Raw genomic sequence first — 20,455 nt, 5'->3', positions numbered from 1 at the left:
AAGAATCGAGATTTAATTGAAATAAAAGTAGGATCGTTAAATTAAAAAACGTGAATAATTCTCAATTTTTGTCGCATATGAAGTATAGACACAAGTCCTTCAAATAATAAAATATTTAACCAACGTTAAATATTTAACTATAACGTGAAAGTAATATAAATGTAAATGAATATCGAACATTCTGAATTATAACACCAATTAATCGCATGCTAATTAATATTTATGAATCATAAGCGAAACACGATGGAAAATCGAAATTCGATATATATATTTCGAACCGTAAAAATAAGATCAGTAGAATGAACATGAGTTGGTGTACACTAGTTTTTTATTAAATGAAAAATAATAGATACGAATAGTAATAATAATAGGATATTTCTTAATTAACTTTTTCATTAATAGATATTATGTTTACATATATACAAATAAATATAATTTTCTACAAATAATATATATGTTATCAATTTAGGATATGAGTATAAAATTTCTCACCATGTCACAAATTTTCCCGAACGTTATTTTTCGCATTTGAACTTGCAGTTGGATACTACGACTATATTTCTTGTATTTGTTTACAAGTTTAATAAAACTATTTTACGCTATGGCTTCGCTTGTTACTTACGGCTTCTTCAAACCAAGCGATTAAGAGATGGAATAAAGCTGAAATTACGTGATATAATATGCGCGTATACTTCGTGTGCCTGACATTACGAGCATCACACTACTTACAAAGGAGATTTTACCTTGTATAAATCATACTTTTACTTTAGCAGCATGATAAATTTTATCCGATTACTTGAAAGCTGTTTGTATTCCGAGTTATTAAGCATCGTTATAACAACGAATGGTGTTGATAATTCTCTAATTTATTTAAATTTCCAAATTAACATAAAGTGTTACGTAATTATTTTATAAATGTCTTAAAACGTTATGAATATTAGTTTATATGAAATCTTCCCTTAGAGAACGTGGGCGGATGAATATTAAACTTTGATGGAACGCATCTAACGATGAAATATTACATATCTATGAAATTCATCTAAATGATTAAATATCAGATATCTATGGTATTCATCAAACGATTAAATATCAAATAATATAAAAAAAATATAAAATAACAGTTAGCAACATTTCGATATTATGGATTAATTGAATTAACTTTTAAATCGAAACACAAACGTGTTAACTACAACCTGCGGATTAAAGCGATTACAACTTTTTCCTTTTTTTTTACTTTTTTTTTTTGATAGGAAAACTTCAACCAATACTTTTGTGTAAGCCTGTGAGGTAAGCCTCGACTTCTAAACTAACTTCGTAAGCTATAGAACTAAAAGAGCATAATCGTAATGTGATACGAATAGTCGGAAGAAATTTAACATTTATTTAAAAACTATATATATTTATTTAAAAACCGCTATATTACAAAGTCTTTAACTATATTTTTATGAATCTGTATAATTTTTTAGAATTTTAAAAGGATACATATATATATGCAAGCTCCCTAGATTTCATGTAGGATAGGGATTCTTTTTGTTTCGCGGGTAGCACGACAGGCTGTGTTTCACGGACAGACCGATCTTCCCTTGTTTTACGGACGACCATTTTAAGAAGCACGTTTTTCCCGAACGGACGGACAGAGAGTTACATTAGAGACAAACAAGGTTACGGAATAGTTATTTAAGATTTTAAAGACTGAAGAAGAAAGATCGGTAGCTCAGGACGTTGAAAATCGATTCTCGATTTTCAGGTAAACATTGTACTAAAGACTTGTTATTTCCCGTTTATATAATTATTGTTATTTATTGTTATAAACGCATATTAATTGTCGTTTATTTTTGTATTTTATTATTTACTTCATAATAAAAACTCGATTTTCAGACTACAGAATCGATCCTGAATTATCACCAAATTACCATCTTACAAATCGATTTTCACTACGCCATGCCGTTAAAAGTGAAGCTACGTATCGCCGTGAACGAGAACGCAATGGGGAGAAAATAGAATCCATAAGAATTCATAAGAAAACCAGAAGATGAAGTATGTGATGTCTTTCCTCCAGAATATCAAGCAAGAGATCATCATCCGCGGTTATTCAGTTTATCGATAGTGAAGAAAGCCGCAAACAACTTAACCAAGGTAAGCCATTACAGAAACATTGCACTCACGATGGATGACGCAACGGCAGCGTCATACATCGGTACAAGTTTAAACTTCGTGTTTCGAGATATTTACTTAGAAGAATCGGAGATCATCCCCACAAGGAAAATAAAGACCGAAATCGAAAAGCCCAATCTTCAAACAGAAACATTATTAGAGATCTTCCAGAAACAAAACATGCATGAGAGAGAAGGCACAGACTTTGTCATAAAACAATTTGATGGAACGCAAAAAGCCACAGATTGGAGTATGAAATATTCATATTTCACATACGCATCCCTTCCGTACTCTAATATGAGTATGAAACCGAATACCAAAAATACAAAATCCAAACTGATGAAAAAAGGATCAAGAATTTGAAGAAATATTTGGGAAAAACAGCATCAGAATGGTACCAGACAAATCTGCTGAAGGATGAAGAATACAACTGGGAAAATTGGAAGGTGGCAGTTCAAAAAGCCTCTGGCAATAAAGGTTGGTCTGCAGTACGATACGCTTATAACTTTAAATACATTTCAGGTTCATTCACTGAATATGCCATAAAAAAGGAATGATTAATATTGGAAGTAAGGAGGAAGACTTCTGAAGAGACAGGGATAAATCTAATTGTTATTGGATTACCCATACACATTCAAGATAAAATCGATAAAGAAACAGTACAATCAACAAATGGCTTAATCGGATTCTTGGGGCAATATCAGACGAAGGGAAGAAAAACACAAGGGAGTAACGCAAGATTGGACAGAAAGCCAGAGCCACCGCCCAAGAAACAACCTTGTGTGATTTATGAAGCACTGAATTTCCCAGGTCGATTTCACCCAATAACAACTCACCAAAGAAATACATGCACATACTCATCGATCATTTTTCAAGGGCTGTTTTTATGTCCACATCGAAAACACAACACACAGAAGATATCATAAAACTTATAGACTCGACAGGAGAAACTGATTGCATAAAAATTATCCTTGCAGACCGATACCCAGTAATGACATCCAAAGAAATTCAAGAGTATACGAGGAAAAGGAACATTAAATTAATTTTCACCTCGACAGACTGCCCATCCTCCAATGGACTGAACAAAAGGGTAAATCAAACATTAGTAAACAGGATCAGATGTAATTCAGACGAAAATAAGAGAAACTGGACAAAAATCACAGAAGAAAGCGTAGAAGAAAACAATAACACCAGACACAGTGTAACGGGGTTTGCCCCAAATCATTTACTGAATGGAAAAATGATTGAAATCGTCCCTAAGGAAATAATGGTGAATAAGATAAACCTAAAAAGAGACAGAGAAGAAGCATTCAAAAACTCAACAAGAAATTTCGAAATCAACAAACAAAAATACGATAAAAAAAGAAGAGAACACGAATTTAAAATCGGTGATATGGTCTTCACCCATAACGGAAAAAAAATGAATAGAAATAAGCTGGAAGAAATTAGGAAAGGACCTTTCATAATTCTAAGAAGGATTTCAAACTCCATATATGAAGTGGATAACGGTAATCGGGGATCTGAAGGGAATCTGTTCCACTCCCCATTCGAGGGGCGGTGTAAACTCCCTAGAGTTCATGTAGGATAGGGATTCTTTTTGTTTTACGAGTAGCACGACAGGCTGTGTTTCACGGACAGACCTTCTTTTGTTTTATGGACGATCATTTTAAGAAGCACGTTTTTCCCGAACGGACGGACAGAGAGTTACATTAGAGACAAACAAGGTTACGGAATAGTTATTTAAAACTTTAAAGACTGAAGAAGAAAGATCGGTAGCTCAGGACGTTGAAAATCGATTCTCGATTTTCAGGTAAACATTGTACTAAAGACTTCTTATTTCCCGTTTATATAATTATTGTTATTTATTGTTATAGACGCATATTAATTGTTGTTTATTTTTGTATTTTATTATTTACTCCATAATAAAAACTCGATTTTTAGACTACAGAATAGATCCCTGAATTATCCCCGGATTACTATCTTACATATATGTACATATTTGTATATTTATATATATATATATAAATACATATATATATATATATATATATAGAGAGAGAGAGAGAGAGAATGTTACAAGGAAGTAATCTAAAACTCCGTAAATTTGTAGTACATGCTTAATGAGAGAAGTATTAAATATCTGATAAGCGTAGATCCAAAAATTAATCCTATTTATTTGATATACCGTACTTTTTATTTAACATTTAAATCGAACGTTTAAATCGAACCCTCGATAGAATAGGTAGAATAAACGTGTCCAATAAAATAATCTCCTCCATCATCTGATTTGAATTCAACGAATTTTTTTTTATGAATACACATAGAGAGAAATCTACCTATTGTGGACACACGTACAAATCAATAAATAATGCATGTCGTGCAATATCGGCTACAGAAGGAATAAATAGAGAATTATGTATTATCCACAGATGGCAGTTATACAGTGACTACGAAAGGTATTTAAATAATATGAATATAAATACATGATACAGGTATTAAACTTGGTATTATTTAGTGGTACTTTCATACGATTATAAGGATTTGATTTGAAATATAAAAGCTGATAGGAAAACGGTTCATTGGAAAATATGGACACGCGCAAATATTTTCTCGTGCCCGCAGTATATTAAAACAGAAAGTCAAATATTTCTTATCAATGGCGAAGGATATTTTTCTCTTCTTCTTGACCCAGCAATTGGATTTCATCAATATTATATAACGTTGATTAAAATTTCCTTTTCTCTCGAGTGAGTACTATAAGATCACAAAATAACATAGATCTTTTCTTTGCAACTTGCTGAATATAAAACTGCGTCCTTTTACAGGCAACCATGTATATTCCAAGCGTGATGAAGGGATTAGATCATCGTATCGTAAATTATGCTTACTTCCAACCCCAAAGGCAGACTTTCTATGTGCTTGTCTCTTTGCTTCGAGGGCCAGCGAACTCTTCACTCTATATGACAGAAACAGCCTAGAATCCAGGGGGAAATTTGAAAGTCAATCAAGGAAGGAACTGCAAGATGGACAGAGCAAGGTCTCGTAGAAATGTATGTGAGATTCGTTTCTCGCAAATTACGAGATACGGAAACGTTTAAAGTCATCTACAGGCGGAAATCTGTTCAAGACAGTCGCGGTAATGTTTCGACGTTATATTTTATACGTTAAGCCAGCTATTATTTAAATATGTTCTTTGAAATTAAGTAAAATCAAAGTAGCTGAAAAAGTACAGCTGATAAAATTACGTTCAAAACGTGAATGAACAATAATTTTTACTTTCGTTACGCTGTTGTTATCGATTATCCATTATTTCTTATGGCAAGAAATGGGAACGTGCTTAATTTACGATAAAAACGAGAAACAATACGTAAAATATTTTTCACGATAAATTATTTTCATATTGTTTGAAATAATTTTACGCTTCCGCGATATAAGTGGCGAATGTAATTGAACAAGAATCATTTTTGATAAATGTAACAGATATATACCGTATATATATGCAAAATATATTATAACGTGTTAATTCATAAAGTTACTTAAAATTATTGGAAATCTATGTACGTAGGTATGTTTAAATATTTCATTCATGTTTTTATTCCATTGAATTGCAAGTTATATAAAATCATTTCATTAATAGTATAGTTAAATAATATAAGAATTGCGAATTAAGAATATTGTTTATTAGTGATATAAATAATTAAATTAGTAATAATGTATACTTAACACGTTCTTGTATTTTGCTATTAAGGTAGAATTAAATGGTTAAAGAATTAAAATTATTTCGCTCTTCTTTCAAAATTATTTCAATCTCGATCTCATGTTTTAGAAGGGAAAACTATAATTTTTGTTCTTAAAACATATCATCCCCTAATAGTCTGCGTTCGAATCATGATTATTCTAAAAACCACTATGATTGTGTTATTGAAATAACGTCATCAACTAGTTTCTTAAACTACGTAGATGCTACTGAAACAAACTACGTACATGCATAGTAAGTTTATATGAATATTAAACACAAGAAACTTCGTTTGACTTGATTTGGCTGAAATCAGCTTGTCGAAGTGCATCATAGAAATAAGTCACGTCGATCAAAGTTGTAGCGCAATATCTATTAGACCGTCATTAAAGTCATCGTTGGTACATTAATAGATGGTATCACACAGTTAAACGACATGTCATAATATTCTTTCATCTAAACCATAGTAGCAACAGACTGTTTCCTACAGACTAGAGGTATTTCATGGGACGATCATATAAATTCTTAAATACAATAATGTATAATACACATACGTACATACATGAACCAAGTCTGTAAGCATAATCTATAGACTATAATAAATACGTGAAACATTTTGAATTCTGTATTAGATTTGAAGAAATCTCGAATAAATCAAAAGATATTAAATACTACAAAACTGTGAGCATTATTAAGGATTAGGATGTGATTTTTTGAAAGATATAAATATAATTTATGAATAGTTTCAAAGATGAAGGTGAAAGAAATCTGTAACAAGAATTAGTCCCTTAAGGAAACGTTAATTACTTTGTTACTGTAGAAACACTTGTGGATTCTTCGATATAAAACTAACAATTATCTTTTATCTAAAGGATATGTTATAATACAAAGATCCTTAAAATTATTCGATGGAATATCCAATTGATATTAATGCTGATTACCTACTTTTTAACCTATCATTTACAAAGAACAGTTTATTTATCGAAGCTATAAACTCTTTTGCCCGCTTCAGAGCTTCCATCGACGATTTATGACGTACATGGTGCAATAATGCCTAAAGCGATTCTCTTTAATATCCCATATTGCATACATTCTCGTACCGATTACACAAATTGTTTGAATTCAAGAAACATGCGATCACTATACCGGTATAAATTTGTTATTTACTTGATCTGAAATATCCTTTCAAGTTTGAAGTGAAATTGAAATTCTTTCAAATAATCTTTGACTTAAAGATGTTATTTATAGCTTCGCGTTTATCGATATTGATTCCCTAAATTTAACTGATTTTACATGTATATTTATTTTACGATTTAAGCATTACATGTTAGTTTAAGTATCATTTACATACCAGCTACTTGAAATCCATTTAATTTCATGTAACAACTAATTACAGAACAAGGTTTAATTTTTACGCTAACTAAGCTCAAAATGTCCATGAAGCATGATTTGTTTCTGGAAAGTCATTTAACTATTTTAACTAACGAAATGTATAACGAAAACTATCGATTTTCAGAACTTTATAATATAATGGAATCGTTTTACATATTTGCGGACAAACAACACAACAGTTTTCGTCTATGAATACGAAACAAAAAATTTAAATAAAAATTATATTAATCCTTTCGGTACGAGTTGTTTTTTAACATCGATGGTACGTATAAAGCAGTAAAGCATGTGCGTGACCTGAATACATTTCCGGTCTTTTTATAACGATTGTGAACAAATAATGTAAAACTATAACTTCAAAACTATAACGTATGTTTCCAGATAAAGAAAATAATCACAGACTTCGCTGGATGCATAAGCATTCATAGACAACATCAATGGAATTTTTTCTGATGAATATGTCCTTCTCCTGTAGGAAAGTATGAGATGACTCGTTTGTTTGTAAGAAATGTTCAAGAGCAGTTATGAAATCATTTACGGATTTCACTACGTTTTACATATTCGAAACTTTCCATCTTTGCATTTCTTTTCTGTCTCCCCTTTCTCGTGAATACTTAAATACATGATTTTTTCAAAACTTCACAAAAATAATCGTAAGAATCTATTCTATTTTTTCTCGTATATTTCCTTGTTTGGAAAAAGGAATAATTTATGACTTGTAATTTGTAAAATTACGCTAATAATATCAGTTTACTTGTACAAGATGGCCACCATACACATATTTGTCACATTAGAAAATATAGACCTAACCAAACAGGAATATTACACATTACAAGTTAACGTACATATATATGTAGTATCTATTTACAAGTATCGCAGATTACCTCTTGAAAAGTAAGAAAACATAAAGACTAAAGTAAAGTTGTAAATCTAAACTACAGTTCAAGTTATACAAGGCATGCAAAGCTTCTCTTGAAACGTTAGGTGCGTACTTCGATATACAATATAAAGAAACATAGCCCGCGAGAAAAGCTATATAGTACATACCATACAGATCCCTCGCCATAACTTTGTCAATATGCGCAACGAAATCGGTAATTTTCGCGCCACCACTCAAACGCCGTTTCCCTCGCTTTGGATAATTGAATTAAATCCAGATCGTCCATGTTTACAGCGAAGCAACATGTAATACCGCCAAAAGTGCTTTCCACCCCCTCACATAACTGACATCGGCCGTCCGTGGATCCAACGGAAGGATTTTGAACGTTGGGGAATGCGTAACGCTGATTGGCTATTGAGCTCGGGGGTCGATCGTATAAAGGGACGCCGGGTCGCAACGAGCCTCACAGTACCGCTTCGACTGTGAACGCGATAGGAATTGGACCGTTTATTTTACAAAGCTCATTTATCTTTTGCAACAATTACATTCGAATGTCTTTTCAAGCGCTAACGACATAATCGACGTTTGGTAAGCGATTAGTAACTGCGAATTCGTAGAATTCGTGGATAATTCTCGAGCTGTTTCGTGCGTACGCGATATTAAGTGGCACGCAAACAGGTGCACCTATTCGCGTAGCGCAAGAAATGTATCACGGAGGTCGTTGCAGGTAATATCCATCGACAGACGGGACAATTCGGGTGCACGATCTATGCCTATGACTGTGCAGTAGGGCATACTCTTCTCGACCACTTGTCTGGCGCCAACCACGACTATTGTCTCGCGAAGGCCAAGCTGTAAATCTTCGTTGCTTATACCGTTTTCTTGGTGAGTGTTAATTTTTTACTTATTCGATGGTATAATAATACCGTTATTACGAGGTAAAAGTTTTGTTAATTTTCATCAAATTCCGTTCGTTTTTCATTACCAATTTTCAATAAATTATCGTTGCTTGTCTGTCGGATTCGTATTATTATAGTATTTTAACTGTCTATGTTTTTAACGTTCCATGGCTAGAAATCCACGAACAGTACACAAATTACCAATTGCTGTTCTTTTATCTACGCGACGTTTAATTTCCGTTAAAATTAAATTACGTTTAAAAAGCTAGTTTAAAAAATGACTCGGTTAACCGGTTAATATCGGATTCTTGCTATAGTTGTTACATGACTTTTTACTATTTTTTGTCTATTGCCAAATAACCTTTCTCATGGTAGGCGGATCGTACACGATTATAACGTGGAGAAAACGTGAAGGGTAATCGTTTTACTAACTCGTTGCCTTAATTGGTTTACCTTAACTATGTTGGCTGTGTCAACCGATGATACGGGTTACGCTTATTTCATTGTTCACGCAACACGGTATAACGGTACATATCTGGAATCTGCATAGATGATTAGGGATGAATGTTATGGAAATTTCCAATCTAAACAACCCAGTCTTCAATGAGTATCGATCGATCGCATTTTAATGTCGTTAATTACGAGCAATTATATTAATGAAACTATCGTAAATCTTGTACAAATAAAAACAAAAAAGGATCAAGAAATTAATATTATTGTTACCATCGTTGCGCGCAAATATTACGTACAGTGGGTATTTTATCGTAAGAAGGAACATATTACTTTGTCCCAAAAGTTTCTTTCCTTTTATAAGGAAATTATTTAATTGTTAGTACATACGCATCTTCTAACGAATGGGAACAACTTCGAGTCACCGTAATCATCATATCGAATGGAGAAAAAAAAAGATCGAAAAATATATATATTGGAAACTTTGAATCTAAAATCTGATATTTATACGAACGTTGTAGCACGAAATTTAATTTCTCTTCTTTTTCCGGCTTCCGTAAAACGACTGCGTCTAAAGGACTTTCGAAACTTAATTATCCCGGTTGAATCTTTAAAGTAATATACATGGACTAACTTTTCATTGAAGACACCGGTAAGGAAGAAAATCGCCAGGAACTGGTAATTATCGAGCGCTTCCACAATGAGTAGACGGTCAGTTTGTCTAACTCCTTCATTCAAGGATAGCGCATACTTGAAGTGTTTCCTACTCCGGGGACTGTTATTGAAATGCTTGGAATTGCACGTATAGTTGCGCAGTTATGCGTTTAAGGGCCACATCTGTCATCTCGATTTTTTTATTATCGTTGCACACCACCTTGCATGATTTTAATAATATTTAGACAGAAGAAAAAATATGAATAAGTATTCTTGTTATTATTTGCGTTATTAAGTCAAAATGGAAAATACCTTCGGTTCGAACAGTTGATTTTAATCAACTTTAGTTGAAATTCGATTTGTACTTTGGAAATTTTAATCGGTTGCAGAATATATAATATTAGAATATATAATAACGGATATAATATGCAAAGTTAAATGTATTCTACGTCATTGTCATTATTGTTATTGTTTGATCGTGATCGGAGAATAATATTTTAAAAGACATGACGAATATATGGCATAGAATTTGTATTATGAGATCGAAATGGAAGATACTTTTAGTTCGAAGGTTTGATTAAAATTCAAATTTCATTGTGCTTGGCGAATTTCCATCGATCGTAGAATATACAGCTAAAACATCGATGTAACATCGAAAGTCAAGCAATATTCTACTTTCTCGTTTCGCTTGTTATGGTCATGTACAGCCTCGTAATATTTTTAAAACCATAGGACACATATAAATGAGATATAAATACGTAAGTGCGTTATTAAATCGAAATGGCAAGTACTTTCGGCTCGGATATCGATCAAAATAATATTGAGAGTGAAATGCAAGCTATGTGTATCACGCGTTATTTCAGCGCGAAGTTTCGGTGAAATTGAACCGAAAAATTTGATTTCAACGCAAATCAAACGCTGGTTGGCCGTGTCAAAAACATATCGCCGTATCCACTGTTTTGGTCCGGTTATTTCACGCGTGATGACACATATGCAAAATTGAAAGTCCTTTACAACGTACGTACACAAGTGTCCCGTGTGCTTCTTATCTCTCCTTACGCATAAAACGCTATGTGTATATTTCGAAATATGAGAAACGGTTGATTTGCTGTACAAAGTGCAACGTCACGTGATTTTTATCGAAAGCTATAACCATACCAGATATAACGTTACAGAATAAAATACGTCGCGAAATACCATTACAGCGTGCTTGGTTTTATTTTCTAATCTTTTTATCCTAACTTTGTCATTTCGCTCGTGCGTGTGCCTTGTAACGTAACGGTAGTAATACAGTTTTTACGTTCACTCGCATACGTAGCTTGCAACGTAGTATACTTTATGTTCAGACTGCTGGCCATAAACTCGATTTACAATAATTATCCTCCCTCTTGCCTTGTATTCTCGCTTAATCATACACACACACACGCAAAACCTTATTTTTATTATTCTTTTATTTTATTCTTTTTTTGTTATTTTACCTTCAGTTGCGATACGTAAAAGATTCTTGTAATTACGCTCCATCTAAGTGTTAGCCTTATACCTCTAACGTTATAAATAAATTCTTAATATCGAATCGACATCGCAGAAAAGGTAAAATATGGAACACTCAGATCGGTTAACAGAACAGAAATGTAGTTGTTCGCAATCATCGAGATCCGAGCATCAAATTGTTTGACTACTCGATGATCCACATTTTGCCATCAGAATAATAAATCTAAAATTTAGCGAAAATAGTTTCTGGCAAAATAAACGTTCAGAAAATGAACGACTAACTGAGTGAAGTAGCCTATAGTCGTTTGGCAGACATTCATCATCGATCGGATTAAGAAAGAAAGGGAGACCTGTTCCATATTTGGCCACTTTCCTCTATGTATGTAAAGTGTTTATAACGTAAAATGCTAAAGTCGAACCTTGTTAGCTCGAAGCCCAAGGGATGAGCAAAAATTTCCGAGTTCTAGAGGTTTCTTCTTATCGAAAACGTCGAGCAAATGAGGTTCGACAAGCGGAAATTCGAAGGAGTACGAAGGTTGAATTGCGTTCATCTTTTCAGGAAACGTTGGTATTTTAAGGTTCCCCTTCGAATTCGTTTGATTCGACGCAAAAGATCAACCCCTGTCATTTTTGCGACTTAATGCGTCTCTCGTTTCAAATATGTCAAATTGACAGAATAGTAGAACATCGACTACGCGAAAGGATAAACAATTAATTTTCCTCTTTGTCATTTGCACGCATTCTAATTCGTTCTTTTTCTCGGAGATATCGGATTTCGTTCACCCGTGAAGGTCACAAACTTTTAGACAAATCGTTGCAATCTCCTTTACATCTTCGATGTGTAATACGAATGGATACGATGGATACGATGGATAATACGAAATCGTTATCGATGTATTAGGTATAATATCGGTTGGTCGGAAAATTCGTTCCGATTTTTAAGGAATTTAATAAAATAAAAGCTTTGCTTAGTACCTTTCCATTGAGGAAATTTCAAGTATGTTTTCATTTATGTTTTTAAGCATATCACGCTGAAAAAACGTTACTGTAAATGTTTTTAAATATGCTCGTTGATTTTTAATAAAATATTACACGTGTTAAACGCTGCTGGGAAAGTTCGTTCGGATTTTTAACTCTTTGGACGATGTAAAAAATCATATTGAAAAGTTTCCCGCCGGAAAGCCTGAGAGGTTCTGGAAGAATGGATATTCAAGTTGCGTGAAATATGGGAAAAGTTTGCGGAAGAAAAAATCGTGCCTGTATAATTCGATAAACGTATTTCGAGTAGAAATGCAAATTAGAACCAAAGGATCTTTTCAATCGTTCGAAAAATACGTGGCAATTCAGGCTATATGCTTGTCAGAGCATCCGCGGAATATTAATTCTGTGTTATAACAGCCACGCATACTCCACGTTTCACGAGTATACTCGTCGTCGCTTACTTTTCGCGACGCATTTTAACACGCTTCTCAGAAAGGTCGCAACAACTAACAGCTTCATATCGTATAAATAAATTAAATCTTTTTTAAGAACATTTTGGCCATTGTATCTTTGATAGCTAAAACATTTTATTCCAGACAAATCCCTTGCTTCGTGCAACCAACACCGAATTATTTTAAATTAGATTGGTCGTTTGGAAAGAAGATACGCGTTTTCCTTTGCCCGCCAATTTGACAGGTGTTGGTAAAAACACGGTGGAAATGACTGGCGCAATGACGAAAAACCTTTAGCTTCCATCGATATGCGTCTGACGTCGACCTTCGAAGAAGTTGGGATACAACTTGCGTCTTACATTTTTCGTCTCGCGTTATTTGCGTAAATATACAAAGAAAGACAGACGTCTGTCTCAGTGTGGTTCCGATCGTTCGGGATCTAAATTCAGACCTAAAACTGTAGGTTCATTCTTCGCCATCCGCACGCTGTTCTCGTGATTCTTTGCCCAGAGTTTCATAAGACAGTCGCTAACGAGCTCGCTAACCGAAAGGTCTGCGACTGCGACCAAATGCTCTGGAACCGTACGACTTTTAAAACGATAAGGATTGACGACGACGAAGACTGAAAATGCGAAATATATATATATAATGCGTTCGTCTAATAACGCACGCACATTCGTACGGTAAATACCTGAGGTTATTTGGTGCAGGATGTGTAGATGTTTAATAGTATATTTATTAACAATTCTCGTTTTCGACTCTTTACGTACAACTTTTGATTCAACAAATGTTTTCTTGATCCGATTCGTTTCTTTTTGTCGCCCTTTAATATCCCCACTACGCACGCGATTGGTGGGCGTCCGAGACCGTTGTCACGTAACAACGGTCTCGGACGCCCACCAATCGCGTGCGTAGTGGGGATATTAAGAGACGACAAAAAGAAACGAATTTTTTTTTTCCAACGTCATTTTCGTCCGTGACCGTTTACACGTGGCAATGGTAGCGGACGCCCACCAATCGCGTGCGTAGTGGGGATATTGAGAGACGACAAAAAGAAACGAATTTTATTTTTCCAACGTCACTTTCGTCCGTGACCGTTTACACGTGGCAATGGTAGCGGACACCTACCAACTGCGTGCGCAGTAGGGATATTGAGAGACGACAAAAAGAAAGGAATTTAATTTTTCCAACGTCATTTTCGTCCGTGACCGTTTACACGTGGCAATAGTGGCGGACGCCTACCAACCGCGTGCGCAGTAGAGATATTGAGAGACGACAAAAAGAAAGGAATTTTATTTTTCGAACGTCATTTTCGTCCGTGACCGTTTACACGTGGCAATGGTAGCGGACACCTACCAACCGTGTGCGTAGTGGGGATATTGAGAGGCGACAAAAAGAAACGAATTTTATTTTTCGAACGTCATTTTCGTCCGTGACCGTTTACACGTGGCAATGGTAGCGGACACCTACCAACTGCGTGCGTAGTGGGGATATTGAGAGACGACAAAAAGAAAGGAATTTTTTTTTTCCAACGTCATTTTCGTCCGTGACCGTTTACACGTGGCAATGGTAGCGGACGCCCACCAATCGCGTGCGTAGTGGGGATATTGAGAGACGACAAAAAGAAACGAATTTTATTTTTCCAACGTCACTTTCGTCCGTGACCGTTTACACGTGGCAATGGTAGCGGACACCTACCAACTGCGTGCGCAGTAGGGATATTGAGAGACGACAAAAAGAAAGGAATTTAATTTTTCCAACGTCATTTTCGTCCGTGACCGTTTACACGTGGCAATAGTGGCGGACGCCTACCAACCGCGTGCGCAGTAGAGATATTGAGAGACGACAAAAAGAAAGGAATTTTATTTTTCGAACGTCATTTTCGTCCGTGACCGTTTACACGTGGCAATGGTAGCGGACGCCTACCAACTGCGTGCGTAGTGGAGATATTGAGAGGCGGCAAAAAGAAAGGAATTTTCCTTTTCGAACGTCCTTTCGTCCGTGACCGTTTACACGTGGCAATGGTAGCGGACGCCTACCAACCGCGTGCGTAGTGGGGATATTGAGAGACGATAAAAAGAAACGAATTTTCGTTTTCGAACGTCACTTTCGTCCTTGACCGTTGACACGTGGCAACGGTAGCGGATGCCTACCAACCGCGTGCGTAGTGGGGATATTGAGAGACGACAAAAGGAAACGAATTTTCGTTTTCGAACGTCATTTTCGTCACGCCTTTTTCCAAATATTCGGTGGAGGGATTGTAGGGATATCGATGACTGGTTAGGCCTATTGGCACTTACGCTTCGATGTTATACTTGTATCGACGAAACCGTTGGAAAGTTTTGTTATCGCAGCTACATACGTAAGTGTGTAACACAGATTAACCATCGTACCTGATTAACACTAACTCTTAACGAAATGAATAAGGGCAAATGCACAATTTTAAATAAAATTTTCTATGTCGTTTCACCGGGCTTGGTAAGATTAGCGTTGAACAAGGACAAAAGGCGCCTTTATCCGTCTAACAGGGCATTCTCTTCCCATTCTCATATCGCATCCATTTACACGGTAACGTACGACCCTCGTACTCTGTATTTCTATATCTTTATGGTTATTCCAGACAATGTCAACAATAGAAAGAAAGATTGGTTGCTGACGGCTCGTAACGTATAGCTGCAAAAGTTGGAGCTGCAGAGAGCAACTTGTTAGAGTAGCGGCAATATGGAAGTTGTACTCGCACAGGTAAACTTGGCCATGTAGAAGTCTGGGCTGGGTTAGATCGTGTTCTAAACTCGAGTTACAGAGTTAAAATAACGTATCCGGACGTGTAGATGATTCGAGTTAAAGCAAGCATTATTTTCACTTATAGGAGGCAGCGAAACGAAAGGAATCAAAGAAAATTGTTACAGCCTCGTGCAGGTTTTTGAAGTCATAGGGGCTCGATCGTAAAACAAAATTCGCCGAACGAGCGGGTATTCTATTTACCTGATAAAGTTAAATATTATCGCCCGCGCTACAAAAGAAAAAATCTATTATCCATTTGTTCCTATCTCCACCATTTACATACACCGTTTTTGCAACGGTAAAATTCCTTTGCAAATCATTTTTTAACGAAAACTACGAACAATGTTTTCCGCGTTACTCTGACGCGCTTTTAATTCGCCGTGCTTCATGCGGCTTTTGTCGCAGCCGCTAGCATTGAAATACGTGTCGCGGAAAGGTCGTAGTTGAAGCTGCGCAATAGTAAAGGAAAAAAGGCGCGATATCGGTTCATGTTGTAGGCGATTCGGCGTAAACGCGTGGGAGAGATACCCTGCAACGATTGCCGCGCTTTATTAACTAGCGTAGAGAAGTTGAAAGCGAGAGAAAATTTCAGTGACATCGATGAACACCCGGCGGTATGGAATACGGGTCACGCTTATCCCGGGCATCGATTGGAATTACTCGCACGAGATACGACCACGGATAAACGTTTCGAGGAACTTTTCCGTTGTTCCCAGCGTCGTCTCCTCCGATTTGCGAAATCTTTCGTACTTTTTCCGTCGATGTAACGAGCGTAGTTTCGGTCCAATTGGAACAAGGGTCGAAGAAAGGAAGCGAAATTGCTTTTTGACTCTCGATAGCTCGCTAAATCGCGACCTAGCAAACAACGAATCAGCTTACGCGGAAATGCTGCATTTATGCATAAGAAGCGCGCGAGCCAATTTCTTCGAAGATAATTACGTTCAATTAGCATAGAATTAATATCGTAAGGTCGGAATTTTTTTCCTTTTTATATAAAATAAAAACTGGTATTTTTAACGAGACTTTTTACTCGAGCAGAAAGAACGAGATTGGTTGTTAGTTGAAGTAGCAATAACGATGTGACGAATATCATCATTCGTTCGTTTCACTATTAATTTGGTGACGTTTTAACGACCAGGTATACCGGTTTCATGTTCTGTGCGAAACAATCAGATTGTGACACGTATACGTGTGGGAAATGTTTAAAGATTCGGAAGATAAAAGAAGCGAGTAATAGAATTTAAGGATGCATAGAATTCACAGAATATGCAACGATATATAGGACATTCAAAGTATAATCTTCGTTAGGATATTTAAAAAGTACGACAAATATCTGTCCGGGTTTTAACACTTTAGTGTGACCGTAAAAATATAAATATTCGTATATCCACAATGTAAATATAAAAATTTCAAATAATATTTCCATGTGATGTGGAATAATCGACGAGGAAGTAACAGTCGAAGACTGTTTGATGCACCCTTCTTGCGTGTCAGTATTGTTTCATAAAAATGAATTTAAAAGAAACTATTTGGAAATTGAGGTGGAAGATACCCTAAACTACGATAAAAAATACACACGTACACACTATTTATACATACGTACTGAGAGTGTTCCAAGGATGAAATGTTAAACAGCGTTGAATATTAAAACTATTTTAAAAATTAGAGGAAAATTAAGCCAGCTTACTGCTATTACTATTAGGACCGAGTATTAAGAACCAGATGTTACTAATCAGATGAATAATGAATGAACGAACAACGCAACGACAAGAACAAATTCTTTTTTTCGAATAAAGTCATCACACACACGCGCGCTTGTACGTTCACCTGAAGTATATAATAATTTATTATATTAATTAATAAGCCTATATACTCTACAATGATATAATTAGTTAATCGTTGAGCGTGGTATCGCAGGAAATGCGTGGACGAAACGTGCAAGTGCATGTTTATGCTCGAACGAGAAACTAAGTTTATCGAATAATTGAAAATATTCCGCGAACCTATTCCATAGAATTAAATAAAACGTGGATGTTAAACGTGGATGTCTTTAAACGTTATAAAATTCCTTCTTCTTCTCGTCTATTCGATTTAAACCCGACTTTTTCGCGCCTTCTTCTCGAACGACAGTAAATTAGAGTTGGAAATATTTAACGTCTCAAATAAATAAATAAATAAAAACTAATCGAAATTCTGGATTGCGTGATTGTGGGAATAATTTTCCCAAGTATTGAAAATTCAGGCAACATAAAGAGCTTAATACGTAAAGATCGAAAGAATGATCGGAAAGTAAAATAGAATTACCTGTCTGTATTATTTATTCCCGAAACTAATGAACTAAAGAGAAAGCGAATGAAGGTGAATTTCCTTTTGAAATTTTATCTCGCATGGGCAAATTACTCTATACTTTGTAGTACGTATACAGGAAATTCAATTTTCATTTAAATGCGGTGCACGTAACCTCTGGTCTATCGAAAGGAGAAACCTACCTGAAGAGTTCAATTCTGCCATGTGATATTTAGACTCATTCTTCTTTCATACATTTTTTCTATATTTCCATTTTAACCTCGTTTCTCCTTTCTCCGCTACCGATAATTTCGCGTTTCTGTCTCCTCCAATGTTTCATCTGTCCACGATCTGTGCAGTGTACGGGTGTCTCGTAGAATTTGAATTTCAATGCGCCGACAATGAGTTACCTACCTGCGGCTTGGAAATTATTTTTCATCGTCCTATTCGAGAGAGTTTACGCAATAGGTAAATTTCGTTTGTTTCGATAAGTCGGTCAAATTAGAAGCGATGCATAATAAAATACGGGTAAAATGTTTCGGGCGAGAAAGACTCCGTGGAACAGCGATTAACCTTTCGCGATTGCATGTAGATTCGATGACGAACTCGAAGATTCTTTATATCGAATAACCTTTGAAGCCACCATCTATGTTTATTTGTTAAGATTCAGATTCAAGTGATCGACCATTTCTGATTTCAAAGAGATGGCTTGGTTTTCTTATTTAGAAGTTTTACATTCGATCTTATGTACGAAGGGAACGTGAATCTTTATATTACTGCAGGGAAAGCTTGAAAGTTGGGGAAAAGTATTCTACATTCGTATTCTACATTCAAAAGTATTCGTATTCTACATTCACCTTTGTTCAATTCATTTTTATGTAAATCATTCCGCGACACAGATAATCGCAATAGAAAAGGACTGAAACTTCGATAAAAACGTCCCGACAATCCGATAAAAATTGTCTATGCAAAGATATTTAATGTTTCCCACGCCTTTCCTCGATCTAATGTTTCTCATCTAATTTTCTATTCGTGCATTTATTCTTCAGACTCGACGAAAAGATTCGCGGACATATATACACGTGGTTTCACGAAATTCTCGGGAAACCGTCCAATTTTCCAATCGTCAGAAAGATTCAGTCATTGATATGAAAATTGGTTTTGTTCCGCTTTCGAAATTTTTCAATTCGTCGTACTCGGGTTTTTGAATCCGATTGGTCTGCCCCCAACAACCTTACGACGAATCGCTCGCTAGGAGACGCCTCCATAGATGTCGGTAGAATTCGTCCAAGTCAAAAATATCCCTGGATCGTCTACCCCCTGCGGAGCAAAACAGATTTCAAGAAAATTTTCTCCGCCCATTATCCAGCAGCGTTTCGTCTTAATGAACAGTTCAAAAGACTATTAATCAGAGGATACGCCGCACGAAATCCTTTTTACGATCCGTCTCACAGTTTGCTAACCGTCGCCAGTAACAAACTCCAATCTGTTCCACAATCAACTCTAATTTCAAGGCAATCTCCACGCTAATTTCATTTTGGCATTCCAAATCGTATCTCGAAATGGAAATTACGTCCGAATACCCGGAAGATATAGTTCGCGGATCATCTCCGCGGGAAACATCGACTTTCTTTATTAATTCGTAATTGAGACTGATTTGTGTGGTTCGCGTGCTGTAATTCTCCGTATGTGCGTATAGCGCACGCGTGTGTGCGAGATACGTGACGGGGGAAAAAATGTGTGGGCGAATGGGAAAGACAGGGGTGGAAAAGAAATGTAGACGCCCAGTGGTTGCAAACAGTATCCGTACATCGGTGTATTTACTGCTTCATCTACGTTGGCGGATAAGGTGAGGCAGCTTCAAATTGATACATCACGAATTTTATTAAGTTTTCTTCTTTCTAAAATTTGTTCAAAATCGTCGACGATAATCGTCTATTCTGTGACACGTACGTGCCGGTGGCTGTGAAATTGCAGCAAGTCGTATACGATGGAGGACGAGAGGAAGTTTAAAAAAAAAAGGATAAAAGAAACGCGACAGTTTTAGAAAAAAAGAAAAGTTGTAATTGATAAGAAGAATTGGATTGCGAACAAGCTTGATACGGATGACTGTCTTCAACGTTGTTGGTGATGAAAGTCGCAATTAGTACGTAAGGTGCAGTTATCGTACACTGTTTTGTGAATTTTAAACTTCCCTTCGATCGCCGCTGTATCTCGTTTTTAGACGCGTTTCGACGTTCGACGTTCGGCGTTCGAGCGCGTTAAAAAGTATTTTTCCGACACGCAATAAAACGTTTCG

At 35.8% G+C, this 20,455-nt stretch overlaps 1 protein-coding gene and 2 long non-coding RNA genes across 3 annotated transcripts; all 3 read left to right on the top strand.

Moving 5' to 3' along the window:
• The first annotated feature begins 2,715 nt into the window (after positions 1 to 2,715).
• Positions 2,716 to 3,823, top strand: LOC126927986 (uncharacterized). Its single transcript, XM_050743945.1, has 2 exons — positions 2,716 to 2,964; positions 3,132 to 3,823. The coding sequence occupies exon 2, from the start codon at positions 3,146 to 3,148 to the stop codon at positions 3,740 to 3,742; it is 597 nt and encodes a 198-aa protein (XP_050599902.1). The 5' UTR covers positions 2,716 to 2,964; positions 3,132 to 3,145; the 3' UTR covers positions 3,743 to 3,823.
• A 58-nt stretch (positions 3,824 to 3,881) lies between these two features.
• Positions 3,882 to 4,793, top strand: LOC126927988 (uncharacterized). Its single transcript, XR_007716125.1, has 3 exons — positions 3,882 to 3,964; positions 4,096 to 4,610; positions 4,693 to 4,793. It is a non-coding gene; the product is annotated as an uncharacterized LOC126927988 (long non-coding RNA).
• A 3-nt stretch (positions 4,794 to 4,796) lies between these two features.
• Positions 4,797 to 5,134, top strand: LOC126927987 (uncharacterized). The gene is made up of 2 exons (XR_007716124.1): positions 4,797 to 4,901; positions 4,980 to 5,134. It is a non-coding gene; the product is annotated as an uncharacterized LOC126927987 (long non-coding RNA).
• The last annotated feature ends 15,321 nt before the right edge of the window (positions 5,135 to 20,455 follow it).

Source organism: Bombus affinis, unplaced genomic scaffold, assembly GCF_024516045.1.
Source record: "Bombus affinis isolate iyBomAffi1 unplaced genomic scaffold, iyBomAffi1.2 ctg00000412.1, whole genome shotgun sequence".
Taxonomy (NCBI): Eukaryota; Metazoa; Arthropoda; class Insecta; order Hymenoptera; family Apidae; genus Bombus; species Bombus affinis.
The sequence above is the reverse complement of the archived record's forward strand: the minus strand, read 5'-3'. Positions and strand labels throughout refer to the sequence as shown.

What these genes read in the sequence shown, in the direction of transcription:
- LOC126927986 (XM_050743945.1), top strand. Translation starts at nt 3,146, where the DNA reads ATGACATCCAAAGAAATTCAAGAGTATACGAGGAAAAGGAACATTAAA.